Source organism: Grampus griseus (assembly GCF_964374135.1).
Source record: "Grampus griseus genome assembly, chromosome: 20".
NCBI lineage: Eukaryota > Metazoa > Chordata > Mammalia > Artiodactyla > Delphinidae > Grampus > Grampus griseus.
This window is the reverse complement of record NC_139014.1, coordinates 15028328-15045696: the sequence shown is the minus strand read 5'-3', so window position 1 is coordinate 15045696 and position 17369 is coordinate 15028328. Positions and strand designations below refer to the sequence as shown.

General features: G+C 36.4%; 2 protein-coding genes across 4 annotated transcripts in view; both read left to right on the top strand.

Annotated features, from left to right (window-relative positions):
• Positions 1 to 17369, top strand: part of TANC2 (tetratricopeptide repeat, ankyrin repeat and coiled-coil containing 2) — a 320473-nt gene that overhangs the window by 153854 nt on the left and 149250 nt on the right. For all 3 annotated transcript variants that reach the window (XM_082679739.1, XM_082679740.1, XM_082679738.1), the window contains one exon: positions 14779 to 14927. In XM_082679739.1, coding sequence (XP_082535865.1) covers positions 14779 to 14927 — 149 coding nt within the window. The remainder of the gene's footprint in view (positions 1 to 14778; positions 14928 to 17369) is intronic.
• Positions 11712 to 12118, top strand: LOC309837718 (large ribosomal subunit protein P1-like; the record flags this gene model as incomplete). Its single annotated transcript, XM_082678473.1, has 1 exon — positions 11712 to 12118. One exon carries the CDS (start codon positions 11712 to 11714, stop codon positions 12090 to 12092), a length of 381 nt encoding a protein of 126 aa, XP_082534599.1. The 3' UTR covers positions 12093 to 12118.

Genomic DNA, 17369 nt, shown 5'->3' with positions numbered 1-17369 from the left:
AAGGAAAAAAAAAACACACTAAAATGACCAAAAACACTCATCTGGACAATTTACACATTTTCTCCTTTATGCTTACCACTGTATCCACAGTGCCTAGTGCAGTGACTGACTAATACATAGTAGGTCTTCATTCAGTGTGTGTTGAATGAATGAAATGAATCTAAAAAGTCAGAGGAAGGCAAAATGAAAAAAAATTTAGTATGTTATAAATATGTGTAAATTACATGGTTTTCTCTCTAATTAGGAATATGTCTTTTTCTAATTTACTACAGAGGGGCCTGTGAGTGTGAACAGCTGGAACCATGATTTCTTAATCTGTGCTTATAATGTAATTTCACTATGGTGTTGAGAAAGGGGAAGTAGTATTTCTTTCAGTGGTTTTTTAATTTGTGGTATCTCATTTGCTTTAAATTCCTAAACTTTCTCCTTCCATTGATAGACGTCTACCTACAAGGCCAATGTGACTAGCATATGGGAAGGGGCTTCAAGCTTCACTAGATAAGAATTCGGCCATGGCAGCCAACTGAGATCAGTCAGCTACGAGTGAATTGTAATAAATGTAATTAGAGAACATAATCAATGAGTATAAAACAAAGAATGAGGATTTCAGGAAAATATCTGCCAGCCAAATGTGACACATTTATCCTCAGAGGTCAGGAAAAAGAAAATAAATACATGAATAGGCTTAACACTATCCTTTGAGAAACTGAATATATATAACAATGACCAGACCATGTATAAAAATAGAGTTCTGACACCCAATTTGCAGCAGATAGCCTAGGAACCCAACTTACTATCTACAAGTCAAACTTGTAGGAAGTAAGACTACTATCTCTAATAACCAGTCCAGGAAGCCAAAAGTAACCCCTGTAACTATTGGAACTAAATGACCAGGGCTTGATTTTTAACTGACAGCTTCCCTAGTATTTGCCCTCACTTCCAGCTTAGGAGTAACCAGAGAAGGCTAAATACACACACCTAGCCGGTCACGTAGGACGCTTCTAGCTAGCCCACCTTCAGCTCTTCTGTGCCAGGTGCCTCCGATCAGGGCATGACCTGAAGCCTCTCCTTTTTTTCCCACTATAAAGCTTTTGAACTCCTCTGCCTGCCTTTAAGTCTCCTCCAGGTGCAAGTGATAGTAGCTGATTCCCTTGCTATAGCAAGCTCTGAATAAATAGCCTTTTCTTGTTCTTGTTTGGGTGGTCTTCATTTATTTCCATACCGTTTTTTCACATAACATCATTCCCAGTGACAAAGGCAGATCTTGACATGACTTTGGAATCTATTAATGCCTTGGTGGTGTATCACTTTCCACATTAACTGATTTTGATTTAGTCATCTCATGGCACTGAAGCTGTGCTGTGTGAGGTAAGCGCTTTTTTAGTATACCAGTATTACAGCTCTTGTCAGACTTCTAAATTAGAATTAACTTACTCTTTCGGTTCTGTACAGTACCCCTGGTTTTACAGCTCTTTTATTAGCCTCATTTTCTTACACCCTTACACCACCTCTATTCCCCTTACCTTTATCCCCAGCTGGAAGAACTCAGAACCAGGTTCCTGCAGTTAAGTTCGAAGGTACTGGAAGTGGCATCTCGTCTTCCACCCCAAATTGTTTCCCCTAGGAGCACTAAAAAAAAGTTTCCATATATGTCAGTATTTATGGACTTGCCTGAGAATTTAGAAGATAGTCTGTGACTATCTTCCTTTCCTGTTTAAGAATCCTAATGCCAGAACTAGGTAATACCTGAGTGTCTCATCATTGTTTCTCCCAAATTTGGTGTAAAGCAAGCCTCTGATAAGCTGCCTCGATATGTCAGTGTTCTATGTGGACATGGAGATTCCCACCCCAACTCTAACTACCTTTATATTATATAAATATGTTTATATACTAGCAGAGCAATACACAAACACAGACTAATACTTGCAAGATACATTTCCAATAACATTTATATAAATGCATTTATGTAAGTATAAAAGAAGGACAGTGAGGTCAGTATATAAAAATCAGGAGTGTTTCTATATTCTAGCAAAGAACAATTGGAAAATTAAATCTAAAAACAACTTCATTTACAGTAACATCCAAAATCATGAAATATTTAGGGATAAATTTAACAAAACATGTACACTAAAAATTATAAATAAAACAGTGCTGAGATAAAGATCCAAATAAATGAAGATATCATTTATGGATTAGAAGATTCAGTATTGCTAAAGTAGCGATTTTGATTTACTACAATTCCAAGAAAAAAATGTTTGTAGAAATTTATAAGATTTACATGATTATAAATTTAGAAATTTACATGATTTTAAAATTTTTATAGGAATGCAAATGACCTAGAGTGGCCCCAGTGCTTTTTCAAAAGAACAGCAAAGTTAAAGGACTTCCATTATTCTTCAATAAAGGTGTCAGGGAAATTCAGTGGGGAAGTGAACATCAGTCCTTACATCATACCATGCACAAAAGTTAACTTAAAGTACCATAGACCTAAATGTAAGATCTAGGAGCAAATCTTTGCAATCTTAAGGTAGGCAGAGTTTTCTTGGATAGGACAAAAGAAGTGTGAGCTATAAAAGAAAAAATTTAAAAGTTGGGCTTTATCTAAATGTAAAACTTTTGTTCTTCAAAAGAGACTTTTGAGAAAAGGAAAAGGCAAGCCATAGAACAGGAAAAATATTAGCATACATATGTCTGACAGATTTGTATCCAATATAAAGAACTCTTACAAATAATAAGAAGAGAACCTAATTTTTTAAAGTATAGAAGATTTGGAGAAACATTCACAAAAGAAGATATAAGAATGGCCAGTAAATACATGAAAAGGTGTTCAGTATCTTTAGTCATCAGAGAAATGCAAAGTGAAACCGTGAGATACCTCTCTGCACCCATTGGTATGGCTAAAATCAAAATGGCTCACAATACGAAGCGTTAGCGAGGATATGGAGCAACTAGAACTCTTACACACTACTTGGGAGTGTGAACAATCTCTTTGGAAACCGGCAATTTCTTACAAAGTTAAATGTTTAAACTTTATAACCCAGCCATTACACAACTTTGTATTTGTCCAAGAGAAGTTAAAATATATATCCACACAAAGACTTTTATAAGAATATTCGTAGTTTCTTCATATATAAAAGCCAAAAAACTATTGTATATGAAATAACCCAGTGTTCATCAGCAGGAAGAAAAAAAAGGTGGTATAGCCATACGAAGGAATACTACTCAGCTATAAAAAGAAACAAACTGTTGAAACATGGATAGATTTCAAAAACCGAACGAAAGAAGCCAGACAAAAGAGAAAATACACTATTTAATTCCAGTTATATAAAATTATAGAAGATATAAACTAAGATAACAGAAATCAGTGGTTTCTGTTTCTGATAATAGAAAAAGTGGTTGCCTGTGGCTAGGGTTTGAGAGAGCGTTTGACTTCAAAGGGACCTAAGGAAACTTCTGGGGATGATAGAAATGTTCTATATCTCAATTTTGGTGGTAGTTTCACAGATGTATATATCTGTCAAAATTCATTGAATTGCACACTTTATTGGAATATAATTTATTGTATGTAAATTACATCTTTAAAAAGACAAGATCAATAGGTGAGTAAGAAATAGAATAGAGTCCTGGAATAAGATGACAGCTAGAAGTGAGTGGGTATGAAGGTGAGTGGTTGAGAAGGAGAGAATGGTTATACTGAACAGAAAATACATGGTAAGAGAAATCACCAGGGTTTCATTTTGGTCTACTAATAAGTTATGGTTGCATTTGAATCAAATTAAGTACCTAAAAAGTAAATGCTCATAATAATGCTGTGTAACAAACCACCCTAAAATTTAGAGCAACCAAAAAATAAGCAGTTTTTTTTAGTCATGGATTTGCAAGTGTGGGTTGGGATGGCTCTGTCTCAGGCTGCAGGTTGGCTGAGCAGCTCTGGGGTTCAAGTTGGGCTCAGGCCTGTGGGTGTTCATTCTGGGGCCCAGGATGAAGGGGCATCCACTGGAGAGAAGCTCTTTCTCCTGGCGGATCACCAGAGCACAAGAACACAAGCCCAGCTGCTCAGGCACATTTCAAGCCTCTGCTCATAACATTCCAAGGTCCAAATAAAGTCGCATGGCCAAGCCAAAACCATCTTTCATCGTGTGAAGTTTTAAACCTACCCAAAGAACCTCCCATATACCAACCCCACAGTATCAACAGTCATTTCATGTATTTTCTCCCCCGCTTCTTCAGTTATGCCCAAGGGAACTAAGAAGTGTAGGGATATGCTTTCAGGTCAGCCTCTATGAGTAGAGATGGGCTAGTGGTGTTGCTTTGATTCTTGATCACTGGATCACTGGCAGTGACTCTCACGATCAGGAGCTCAGTGTGGGGAGGATGTGGTAGAGCTCCACTTTAGCACTTCCTGCGGCAAACTGCAGAAGCACTGCTTTTGTCGGTCACCCATTTCCAATGTTCATCAGAAAAGGAGAAATTTAGGTTGCCATTTAAGAACGAAGAAATGAAAATATAACCAGGTTTGCTTTGGCAGTTGGGCCAAGCTAATCACAGGTTTTATAACTCTGTTGGAGAGAAAGCATGGGTTTCTTTATTTGATTAAATGTAGTACGAAGTTCTGAGTCTTGAAATAGATGAGAACAAGCAGTTTATAATGAACAGATCATAAAGGAAAATGTAAACAGCCCGATGAGAAAATACTAAGAGAATGCTGAGAATTAAGAGTCTGTGGAACTGTTCTATGTGTAGCCTGCCATGTTAGGAATACAGATTAGGGATTTGGATACATTAGCTAATTGTATCCAAGAAATGAATTCATTTCTTGGCACAGTTTTAATCATTGTTTAATCCCTCTGCAGTTTGGCTACTTAGAGTAAAAAATACTTTTTGCAAATGTTGTAAAGTATAAACCATCTCTGAAAAGAAAATTGATGTCATCAAAACACCAAAATATTCTGAAATATTCAGCATTTGCTTTTTTACAGCATCCTATTTCTTGCCTGCATTATATTTCTCAGAGTTTAATTTGCTATGATTCAAATTATTTATTTTCCATTTTTCCCCACGACACTATAAGCTCCTTAAGGGATAGGGACTGCGCCCATTGTTCACAAATGTGATCTAATGCCTCACACAGTGCTGGACACACAGAAAGTACTTAGTAAATATTTATTGAATTAATTCATGCTTTCTTGTATTGTCCATGGAGGTTATTCTGCTGGATCCCATTAATAAATAAAGTAACCATTTAAACAATTTGTCCTTAATAATCACATATTTCCTGGCAAAATAATGAGTTCAGCAGCCAGGCAGCCTGGACTTCAACATTGACTCTGTCACTTGCCTAACCGTGTAACTGTGGGCGAGCAAAAGCTTGATCTGTGTGTGCCTCACTTTTACTATCTGTACGATAAGGAAGGTGTTGTGAAGATTGAATGGTTTAATACATGTAAAGCACTTAGAAAAGTACCAGACGGTAATGCCTCAATAAGTTATTATTACTACTAGTACAACTATCAATATTATTATTCCAGAAATAAACTTAAAACACTCTTTTAAAACAATACTGAATATGCTATATTACTCAGTTTTGATCTCAGAATTCTGTCTTTGTGTTGAACTGGTAAGTCTTACAGAATTTGAATCTGAAAATTGCTCCTCCCTCTGCTCTTTTTCCTTAACTCTACTGTTAAAAAATCAAACAAGTATGGCCTCCTGCAAAAAACCTTCTTTCCTCCTTTTCTTCCTCCATCTTTCCAGAACAAGTTTGTTTCTTTCTCTGTGCTCTCTACTACTTCCTTTAATTTACAAAATACTTCTTGTATATATACTGGCTTCTCTCTATCCTTAGGTCATTGCTCCACTTTAAGTTAACGGATGTAAGAGGGGAGTGGTCAGATAATTTTTTATTTTACACTCAATTTTTAATTATATATAGCATTAGTTAATTTTTCATAGCTGTAGACTCCTTTCTTGGAGGAAAAAAAGTATTGTGAATATTGTTTCATTCTCAAACCCAGTGTCCTATGTCCTTAATACATTTTCTGTAAGTTTTGAAAATTAAAATATAACATAATTACAGAAAGGTATACAAATAATAATTATGCAGCTCTATGAAATTTTCAGAAGTGAACACACTTGTATAACCACTACCTAAATCAAGACATAGAACATTACCGGCACCTCATAACCTTTTCTCATGTTTCCTCTGCATCATAATCCATTCCCTCTAAGCTTGACCACTGTTCCGACTGCATCATCAATGATTTCTTTTACCAGTTTTCAAACTTTATATAAACGAAGTCATTTAGTATGTACTCCTTTGAGTCTGTCTTCTTTTGTTTAGTAGTATGTTTGTGAGATTCTCTTTCATTGCTGTCATATTTCATTGTATGTCTACTGTTGATGGACATTTTCAACTTTGGCTATTATGAACAATTCTGTGAATGCTTGTTACATCTATTTTGATGCCCCTACATATACTTTTCCTTTCGGTATATACCTAGTAGTAGACTTGCTGGGTCATGGGGTTTCAGTCCCCAGTCTAAATTTTTTTCCAGATTTGATGCTACCAGTTTACATTCACACCAGTACAACAGGATTTAACTGTCCTTTTACCCCATATTATCAGGTGTTTTTGGTTTGTTTCTTTTGTGTGCTATCCTGCACTACACATACGTAGTGGTATCTCATTGTGGTTTTGATTTTCATTTCCGTACAATGTTGAACATTTTGTATAAAACAGGAGTTTTGTAAATTCCCGTGTGGAATTTCTTTTGTTCATCTTTTAATCGTATTGTCTTTATTTTTCTTATTGATTTGTACAAGTTCTTTGTATATTCTAAATACAAGTCCTTTGTTGGATGTATGAACTAAAGATATTTTTCCCACTCTATGGCTTGCCTTTTTACTGTTTTGTTTTGTTTTGTTTTTTTGCGGTATGCGGGCCTCTCACTGTTGTGGCCTCTCCCATTGCGGAGCACAGGCTCCGGACACGCAGGCTCAGCGGCCATGGCTCACGGGCCCAGCCGCTCCGCGGCATGTGGGATCTTCCCAGACCGGGGCACGAACCCGTATCCCCTGCATCGGCAGGCGGACTCTCAACCACTGCGCCACCAGGGAAGCCCCTTTTTACTGTTTTAATGGAGTCTTTGGTGAACAGAAGTTTTTCTCATTAATAAACTTACCCATCTTTTCTTTTTTGTGTTCTGTTTAAGAAATCTTTGCCTAGTCCTAGTTCATGAAGTTATTCTGTTAGGCTATCTTCCAGAAAATGTATTATCTTTCGTATTTGGGTCTTTTATCCACCTGGAATTGATTTTTGTGTATGGGATGAGGTTGGGACAGGTTTCATTTTTATTCATACATACTGATCCGTCACCAATGATTGAAAACACCATTTGATTACTAAAATATTGCAATGGTATCTCTGTCCAAATAAGGTGATTATACATGTATAGATATGTTTCTGGATTCTTTATTCTGTTCTCCTGGTCATTTTATCTATGCTTGTACCAATCATACTCTGTCTTAATTACTTTAGCATTAGATTAAACCTTGATATTAAGTAATAGCAGTCATTCTTCTTCACATTTTCTTTACTATTCCTAGACCTTTCCATTCCCATGTGAATTTTAAATCCTTTATTTTTTTTAATGTTTAATAATAATTCCTATTAACTTTAATGAAAGCTTTTCAAAATTACAAAATCCATTAAAATAGTTCATCATACTAATAGCTGTAAGAGAAATAAAAACAACTAGTTTTCTTCATAGAGGCTAAAAAAGGCATTTGATAAACATTCAATAACCACTTCTGCTGTGGAAAAATATCCAAGCATAAGAATCCTTTAGTTTTACGGTGCTGTATTCCTCATTCAGTATTCTGGGAGCAAAGCCTATTGCATAAACACACTGCTCCCAAATAGCCAAGATAAATTTCAAGAGTTTTAATCAACATAATGTATGAATGATATGATTTATTTTGTGTATAATAGTGTCACGGTGATTATTTTCCAACAACCTACCAGCCATCTTGTTTTGTTGTGTATCATACTCCAAATTCATCATTATTATAAGGAGTCACAGTAGAATTCCACTCAAGAAAAGTACTGTCTTTGTTTAGGGACATACCTTAATTGGGCGTGTTTGGTTATGAAGATGACACCTTCTTCACATCGCCTGGATGGTCATGGATGAGACAGAAAGATAGGTAAAATATTTGGTATGAGGATTTAAGAGGAATTTTGAGAGTTTTGAACAAATACCCTGGGCAGAGGGGAGGTAGGAAGTGATGCCCAACAAAATGGTGAGAGACTGGAATCAAGGATGACAGTAGAGCTTAGGGGTTAAGAGCCTGAGTTCTAGATCCAGATTTCCTGGATCAGCTACTTATTAGCTTATGAATTTGGGTAAGTTACTCATCCCTCTGTGCTTCACTTTCTTTATTCATAAGAAGGGGATATATGTGCCTACCTCATAGGGTGGTTATGATCATTAAAAGAGTTAATGTATATAAAGTACTTAGAAACAGTACCTGGCATATAATTAATCCCCATATGTGCTAGCTGTTATTATAATTAATAAAAGATAATCTGAAAATTTGAGATATATCATATTTTTTAGTTTCATTTAATTGTTCTGTGTCATGATATAATCCCCCACCCCTAACAAGCTCACTGTAACCCCAGTAAAGTCCTGTCCACACACCACCATAAGACTAAGGTTCGTTGAAGACTGAAAAGATTACAGCAGAATCTAGTAGTGCAGAAAACAGACCCTACACTCAGGAAAGAAATAGCCCAAAGACTAAAAATTCATTGTAAGTTAGAAATTGAAGTAATTTTAAGAATCCATGGAAGTAACAGGTTGGACACTGGTTTTCCTGCTGACTGTGTGTTAAGAGTTCATCCAATTTGACATATTTTAAAGGATAAGGTGATTCTAGCTGTTTCAGGGTTTCTCAACCTCAATACTATTTAATGACTTTCGGGGCTAGATAATCCTTTATTGTGGAGAGCTGTCTTGTGTATTGTAGGATGTTTGGCAGAGTCCCTGGCCTCCACCTACTAGATGCCAGTAGCAGCACCGCTCCCTACAGTGTGACAACCAGAAATATCTCCACTCATTGCCAAACGTTCCCCGGGGGGCAAAATTGTCACCAGTTGAGAACTGCTAAGTTATTTAAAAGAAACTTCCCTGCATAGAGTTTTTTCCTCAAGTTCCAAACATTCACAAACAGAGAATAAAATAATGCACTACTATGTAGTCATTTCCTAGCTTCAATAATTTTGACAACTTTGTTTTATCTATATCTTCTCCATTTTTTTCTGTAGTAATTTCAGCAAAACCTGGTCATTATATCATTTCTCCCATAAATACTTTAATGTATATAAAGTATATGAGCTTGTAGACTTCTTAAAAATAATAAATATTAGTATCTTTTTAAGAAACTAATATTTAGGGAAAAAAAGCACTTAAGAGAAATAGAGTGATATAATAAGACTAAGAGTACATGAGTATAAGAGCCTAGAAGAAAAAAGAAGAGTTTGGTTTCTTTTCCCCTAGCCTCTTTCTTAAGTGAGTAACTTTTGGACTTTTGCAAATAATGCATGAAATAATAATATAATTATAGCCTCTTGCCTGCCATTTGTATATAGTGTAGTAGTATGTTGTGAAATTTAAAGAGGTCAGGGACTTCTACATTTTATTATAGATGTCTTCATAATTACATTTAGCATTTTAACCTGAAACTGTTTACTTCAAATTTCATATGCTATAAATATTCTTGTTATCATAGTAGACGTTGATAAATTTTAATAATATTAAATAGTTGACTCAGTAGTTTAGAAATTCTACACACTGTGGTAACGAAATGAAAAATTCTTCATAGCAAGGGTTTAAAGGTGGAAATTTGCTTGAATGACGGATAGGGGATTTGTTTGTTTTTAATTGAAGTATAGTTGATTTACAGTCTTGTGTAAGCTTCAGGTGCACAGCATAATGGTTCAGTATTTTTGCAGATTATATTCCATTATAGATTATTACAAGATAATGGATATAATTCCCTGTGCTATATAGTATACCCTTGGTGCTCATCTACTTATATGTAGTAGTTTGTATCTGTTAATCTCATACCCCTAATTTGTCCCTCCACCCTTCCCTCTCCCCTTTGGTAACCACAGGTTTGTTTTCTATCTCTGTAACTCTGTTTCTGTTTTGTATATACATTCATTTGTATTATTTTTTAGATTTAGGGTATTTGTTTTGAAGATGCATTTGCATGCATTTGTAACACAGCTTTTTCCTGAGATTTTATGTTAGAGTATCATAGTTGGGCAGAGGTAGAGAGATAAGGAACTGTCTATAATGTTGGACATTATAGAGGTAATAAAGCCCCTGGGATATCTTTCTGGTCTGTGGCAGAGAAATCCGTTTTTGTTGCCTCTTGCAGAGAAGTAGGGAAGGGAATATAGATCCTGTTTTTCTACTCTGGCGTAATTTCAATGCGAATTCTTTTTTTTTTTTAATGGGACTTTAACGCTGGTAGAATTAGGTTTGAATGCCAATCTAGGCACTTTCTTTTTTAATTAATTAATTAATTTATTATTTATTTTGTCTGCATTGGGCCTTCGTTGCTGTGCATGGGCTTTCTCTAGTTGTGGCGAGCGGGGGCTACTCTTCATTGTGGTGCACGGGCTTCTCATTGTGGTGGCTTCTCTTGTTGCGGAGCACAGGCTCTAGGCGCAAGGGCTTCAGTAGTTGTGGCACGTGGGCTCAGTAATTGTGGCTCATGGGCTCAGTAGTTGTGGCTCGCAGGTTCTAGAGCGCAGGCTCAGTAGTTGTGGTGCGCAAGCCTAGTTACTCCATGGCATCTGGGATCTTCCCAGACCAGGGCTTGAACCCATATCCCCTGCAGTGGCAGGCGGATTCTTAACCACTGTGCCACCAGGGAAGTCCTCAGTGAGAATTCTATATAGATTTTCCACAGATGGAGCACTTGAGTTCAATAATACTATACAAGGATACGCCTGTAGTCCCTTCCTCTGACCTGCAAGTTGTGACTTTAGTAGAGAAGATAAATGTTAAATTGAATAATAAGAACATAAACCTCACTTTCTTGCCATTAGGAGTGATTTAATGTGTAACGCTGAATATCCTAAAAAATTAAGCTATTATATTTTAGCATCAAACCGTATGATACTCTAGTTAATGCTTGCTATGGTGGAAGGACATATCTGACTCCAAAAAAAAAAAAAAAAAAAAAGATTTTTGTAATATCCTATATAGGATATGTGCTACTGTGGATTGTTAACAGGTTAGACTGAATGCATCTGAACATAAAACAGAATCTGAAAAAATGTTGACAATGAATCAAGTTAATGTAAAGGGATATTCAGTTCAGGTAAATTAGTTCTGCCTCACATTTAAAATAGATCATCTTGAGTTCCCTGGCTATTTTTTATGTCTATAAATTTCTGTAAATTCTCTATTTGGAAATAAATTGAGCCCAAGGAAAAACCTCACACTGACATTATTCAGCATCCCTCAGTGAAAAGGTCTGAAAAAGAATAATTCCTGTAGTTGGTAACCACTGAAAAATAGCCTAAATAGAAAGAAAATTACGCTTTCCTCAGCTGCCGCTAAGGTGCTCGGTCCTTCTGAGGAAGCTAAGGCCGCATTGGGGTGTAGGCCCTCACTTCATCTGGCGACTGCACCATGCCCGGCAGCCCCTGCCTAGCACTCGCCCGTACCATGGCCTCCGACTCAGCGCTCACCTGCACCTACTCGGGGCTCATCCTGTCCGACAATGAGGTGACAGTCACCGAGGATAAGATCAATGCCCTCATTAAAGCAGCCAGTGTAAATGTTGAACTTTTCTGGCCAGGCTTGTTTGCAAAGGCTTTGGTCAGTGTCAACATCGGGAGCCTCATCTGCAATGTGGGGGCAGGTGGACCCGCCCCAGCGTCTGGGACTGCACCGGCAGGAGGTCCTGGCCCCTCCACCACTGCTGCCCCAGCTGAGGAGAAGAAAGTGGAAGCAAAGAAAGAAGAATCTGAAGAGTCTGATGATGACATGGGCTTTGGTCTTTTTGACTAAACCTCTTTAGTAACACGTTCAATAAAAAGCTGAGCTCTTAAAAAAGAAAAAAGAAAATTGCGTTAAAAGCTAATTGTATGGGAAGAGTGTAGCAGTCAGGAAGCACAGGATTAAAATGAATGCCAGAGATCAGGAATTTTAGGGGTCTAAATTCCAGGGCAGAAAAATGAACCTGAATGGGGTTTCTTTTTGGAGTGATGAAAGTATTCTGGAATTAGAAAGTGGTGATGGTTCCTAAACTTATGAAGAGACTAAAGCCATTGAGCTGTATACTTTAAGAGGACAGAGTTTATGGTATATGAATTATTTTGAAAAAATGACCCTGACTGTGGGGAAAATGATAGCTCAGGGCCATCTGGCATAGGGTAGGAACCCAACCAGGGTGAGTAGTGCACCTGTGTGCAGGGTGGCAATGAGCAGCGGTGAGATTTGTTACATGTAGGGGGATAGATTAAATAAGTATAGTATTAAATAAGGAAAACAAGAACCAGATTTTTCACTATTGGAGAAGAGAGTTATAACTTTGGAAAGGAAGAAGTCTAGAATTAACCCTATGGTATTGAATTGGAATTGGAGCATCTTTGTGAACATTTAGAGTGTATGTTTGTATATGGATTTACAAATAAAAATGAATATAGAGTTGTGTGTATGTATATAAGTGTATGAGCATACTGCCTAACTCTGTCGACAGAGTGGACCTGGGGGGCAGTGACATCCTGATCGCAATGAGCATACCTGATACTCTAAATACCTTGCCCCACTAAAAAAAAAAAAAAAAAAAAAACAACTCTTCTTGGGAAAAGGACTGATTCTAGGGCTAGGGCAGGGAAAGTACAAGATGAGCCCGGAACATCTGATGCCAGAAAGCAAAGAAGTGCTCAGAAAATGACAGGGATATATCAGAAGGTTACAGGAGCCAAATCGAAAGGGCTTACGTGGCCAACTTTGGGACAATTTGAGCATCAAAATTAATAATAATAGTAACAGGTTATAACTCATTGAGTAAGATAGGAGTCTTTGAGTTCAGATAGGTAGGTAGATAGGTAAAGGAAAAGAAACTAAACTATAGAAGAGTGATGGATTTAGAAAATATCACTATTTGGCAAGCATGATAGTAATTCTACCAAGCAACATTAATGGATGCTAAAAATAGTGGGCAAAATTTTATTGAGGAGAGATTCAGACTGCTACTTGTACACCAATGTTCATACTATCGTTATTCATAATATCTAATAGATGGAAACAGCTCAAGTGTCCAACTTGATGGACAGATGAATAGATAAACTAAATGTGGTATGTACATAAAATGGAGTCAGTCATAAAAAGGAGTGAAATTCTGACACATGATCTAACATGGGATGAACCTTGAAAATTTGCAAAGTGAGATAAGTTAGACATAAAAGGACAAATACTGTGTGATTCCACTTATATGGGGTACCTAGAATAAGTAAATTCATAGAGACAGAAAGTAGAATAGAGGTTACTAGGGCTAGTAAGAGGGGAGATTGGGGAGTTTTATTTAGTGGATACAGAGTTTCTCTGGGGGATGATTAAAAAGTTCTGAAAATGGAGATGGTTGCACAACATTGTGAACGTACTTAATGCCACTGAATCGTACACTTAAAAATGGTTAAAATGGCAAATTTTGTTACGTGTATTTTTATCACAAAAATTTTTTTTAATTTAAAAGTTTGTTGAAGAATGGTATACTTACATACTTTCAAAGTATCCCCCCATTACATACTTATTAATTACAAAGAGAAAGAGTATAATTTTAGAGTGGAAATATCTGGCAAACACTGCCATAACCAAGTGATCAAAGTTAACACAGCATTGCTTCTGCAATAGTCCTGCCAAAAATGCATAACCTGAGTTAAGTCATGAGATAACTTCAAATTGAGGGACACTGTGCAAAATGGCTGGCCTGTAAGCTTCAAAAGTGTCAAGATCATGAAAGTTAAGATGAGACTGAGGAACTGTTCGAGATTAAAGAAGTGAAAGAGAACTAAGAACTCAGTGCAGTTGCTTAATCCTGAATTGGATCTTTTTGCTAGAAATGACATTACTGGATAAATATCAAAACTTAAATGGGGTCTGTGGATGAGATCATAATAATGTAAAATGTTAGGTTCCTGATTTCTCTGCTAGTACTGTGGTTATGTAAGAGAATTGCTTGTTTATAGGAAATGCATACTGTCTGGGCATGATGGGATATCATGTCTATATTTTCAAATGGTTAAGGAAAAAAATGTTCTTTGTACTATTCTTGAAACTTTTTTGTAAGTTTGAACTGATTTTAAAATAAAAAAGGATATTTACACGAACTGTAAGGAAAAAAAAAGATAAAAGAACCTGAATGAAGGTGGTGATTATGGCCAGGACTAGATCCCAAGACTAGGACTTGTATTGGAAGGCTAACTGCCAAAGAAATGGGAAACTTCTATTCAGTGAGTTACAAAAACATTCTCTCAAATTCAAGGGTTTCAAGTAAATATATTGAGGATTCTGAGTAGACTATCAATTATAATATGTAACAGTGGAAAAATCAGCTTCTAGTCAAGGACCTAGTAATTTTGCATTTAGAATGTGAAAACAAAGGAAATGACCAAACTGAATGTAAAAATAGTTGCAAAACTGGCCATTTTATTTTGATAGATTCAGGTGTTTCAATGTCTTCCTGTTATAGGTGATGCTGAACAAGAACTTGGTCCCCCTCCATCTGTAGATGAGGCAGCAAACACACTCATGACTCGTCTGGGTTTCCTCCTTGGAGAGAAAGTCACGGAAGTTCAGCCAGGTGACCAATACAACATGGAAGTACAGGATGAAAATCAGGTAAACTGCTTCCTATCAACTTAGTGAAACATGGGATGAAACAGCCTATTATAACCAGGAAAGGAAAAATGTTGCAGGGTGTCAGTGTTCTGAGAAGAATAATCCCAAGTATAGAGTGCCTTTTGAGGCCTGGAGATATAACTTAATTTTCCATAATCACTATATTTCTTCAGTTTATAGAACGTCTTTTAGTTTCCTTCTTAAGTTTAAAAAGCCACTTTAAGGTTTTGACTTATTTATTGAATGAATGAGGAAATAAATAAGTAAATAAGCCAACAAACAAAATAGACATATATATGAGCACCGCACCCCCAAATTGCAGAATACATATTGTTTTCAGGTACACATGGATTATTTGCCAAATTGACAATATGCTGATCCATTGAACAGATCTCAACAAATGTCAAAAGATTTCAACTACTGTGACCATAGTAGAATTAATCAATTATAAAATAACATAGAAAATGATAGCTAAAAGATAACTCAGAAAATCAAAATCCCCAAGCGTTGGGATATTGATATACTCCTAAGTAGTCTTTAAGTCAGAAAATCACAAGAAATTGGAAAATATTTTAAACGGAAATAATAAAAAACAAAATATAATAAAACTTGTAGTATATAAAATATGCTTTAAAAAACTTTAGTTTTGGATACATATATTAGAAAAGCAGAAAATCCGAAAAATTAATGATCTAGATTTATCTCAGAAAGTTAAAAATATTAGCAATTTGAAAAAATTATTATTTCATAGACTTTTTTTATTTTGTCTATTCCATTCTTTTCAGTTAAAATGTAGCAAAAGAAGTATTAGACTCAGATTCATTTATGCGGTCTTAATCTTTAAAAGGAACGTCCGGTAGTGAACCATTTTACTCAGAAGATGACAAATTAAATTCAAATTGCGTATTCTCAGTAATGTTGGTGAAGATTCTGTGTCATACGTTAACTTCACCATAAAGTGTACAAGGACTATTTGAATATATTTGTCGATCACGTGGTTAATGCTCAGATGTTCCAGAGCTCTCTCCTCAGACTTTTCCTTTCTTTATATTCTCACTCCTAAGGTCATTGGTTTTGCTGGCTGCACATTCTGATCACGTGGGCAGTTTCTGTAAGATTCAAATACCTGGAGATTCTAATCAGATTGAAACTCTTCCATTCTTATGTCTTTAAATACTGTCTTAACTCCTAAACTATCTCTAGCCCTGCCTTTCCCCTTAACTCTAGATCTGTATTTTTAGCTGCCTACACTACCTTTTCTACCTATGTGTCGAAGATACATCTCAAATTTAACATGTCAAAAAACTGAACTCTTGCATTTTTCCCCAGAACCTGCTCCTTCTACTGAGTTTCCTGTCTGAATAGGTGGCATCACCTACAGGCATAAGACAAAAGCACTGGAGTCATTCTTGGCTTTACTCTGTCACACTCTACATTCACTCTTTCAGCAAATTATGTAGGCTTTGTCTTCAGAATTTATGCTAAATCTGATCCCTTTTCATTACTTCCACTGGTACACCTAAATCCAGGTCACTGTCATCTCTTGCCTGGGCTAGTGCAATAGCTCCTAGAATGTAAGGTTAGAAGGCTGGAACGTTTGCCTGTTCTATTTACGGCTGTATCCTCTGCACCTAGAACAATGTCTACTATTAGTAGGTGCTCAATAAATATTTACTGTCTGAATAAATGGCCTCCTAATAGGGCTCTGCTTCCACTCTTGCCCCCTGTAGTCTGTTTACACAGAAGCCAGCGTGATCCTTGAAAATGTGAGCCTGGTCCTTTGACTTCTCTTCTCTCAATCTCCCACTGTATTCCCCCACATTTAACATTAAATCTGAAATCTCTACCATGACCAGCAAGGGGCTACCTGATCTGACCCCTCGCTGCCTCTCCTACATCATTTCCTACCCCTCTCCCTTTCACCTGCAGCTCGCCAGCAACACTGGCCTTCCTGTCATTCCTCAAACACATAAAACATTCGTTTATACTGGAATGTTCTTCCCACATAACTCACTTCCTTACTTTATCCAGTGCTCTGCTCAAATGTTACCTCCTCCGAGAGGCCTCTTCCTTAATTACTTTATCTAATAGCATCTGCCCATCACTGTATCCCCTTATCCTGGTACTTTATTTTTTTTATAGCTCTTATTAATTTATTACATTATATATTTAGTTGTGGAGGGGGTTGTGTATATCATACAAGAATGTAAGCTGCATGGTGATAGGGATTTTTTTTTAACTAATTTACATTGTAACTATGTCAGTATGCTGTGATCTGTGAATAAAAAATAGAAATGATACATGTTGAGAGCTTCATTTAAATTGGTATAAATAAAACATCTATTTTACTTTTTATCTCTTTATATTCACAGCAGGTTAAAATATGACTGTTCTAATAATGACCAAGAAACATGACATTACAATCTGAGAATTTGCCAAGGA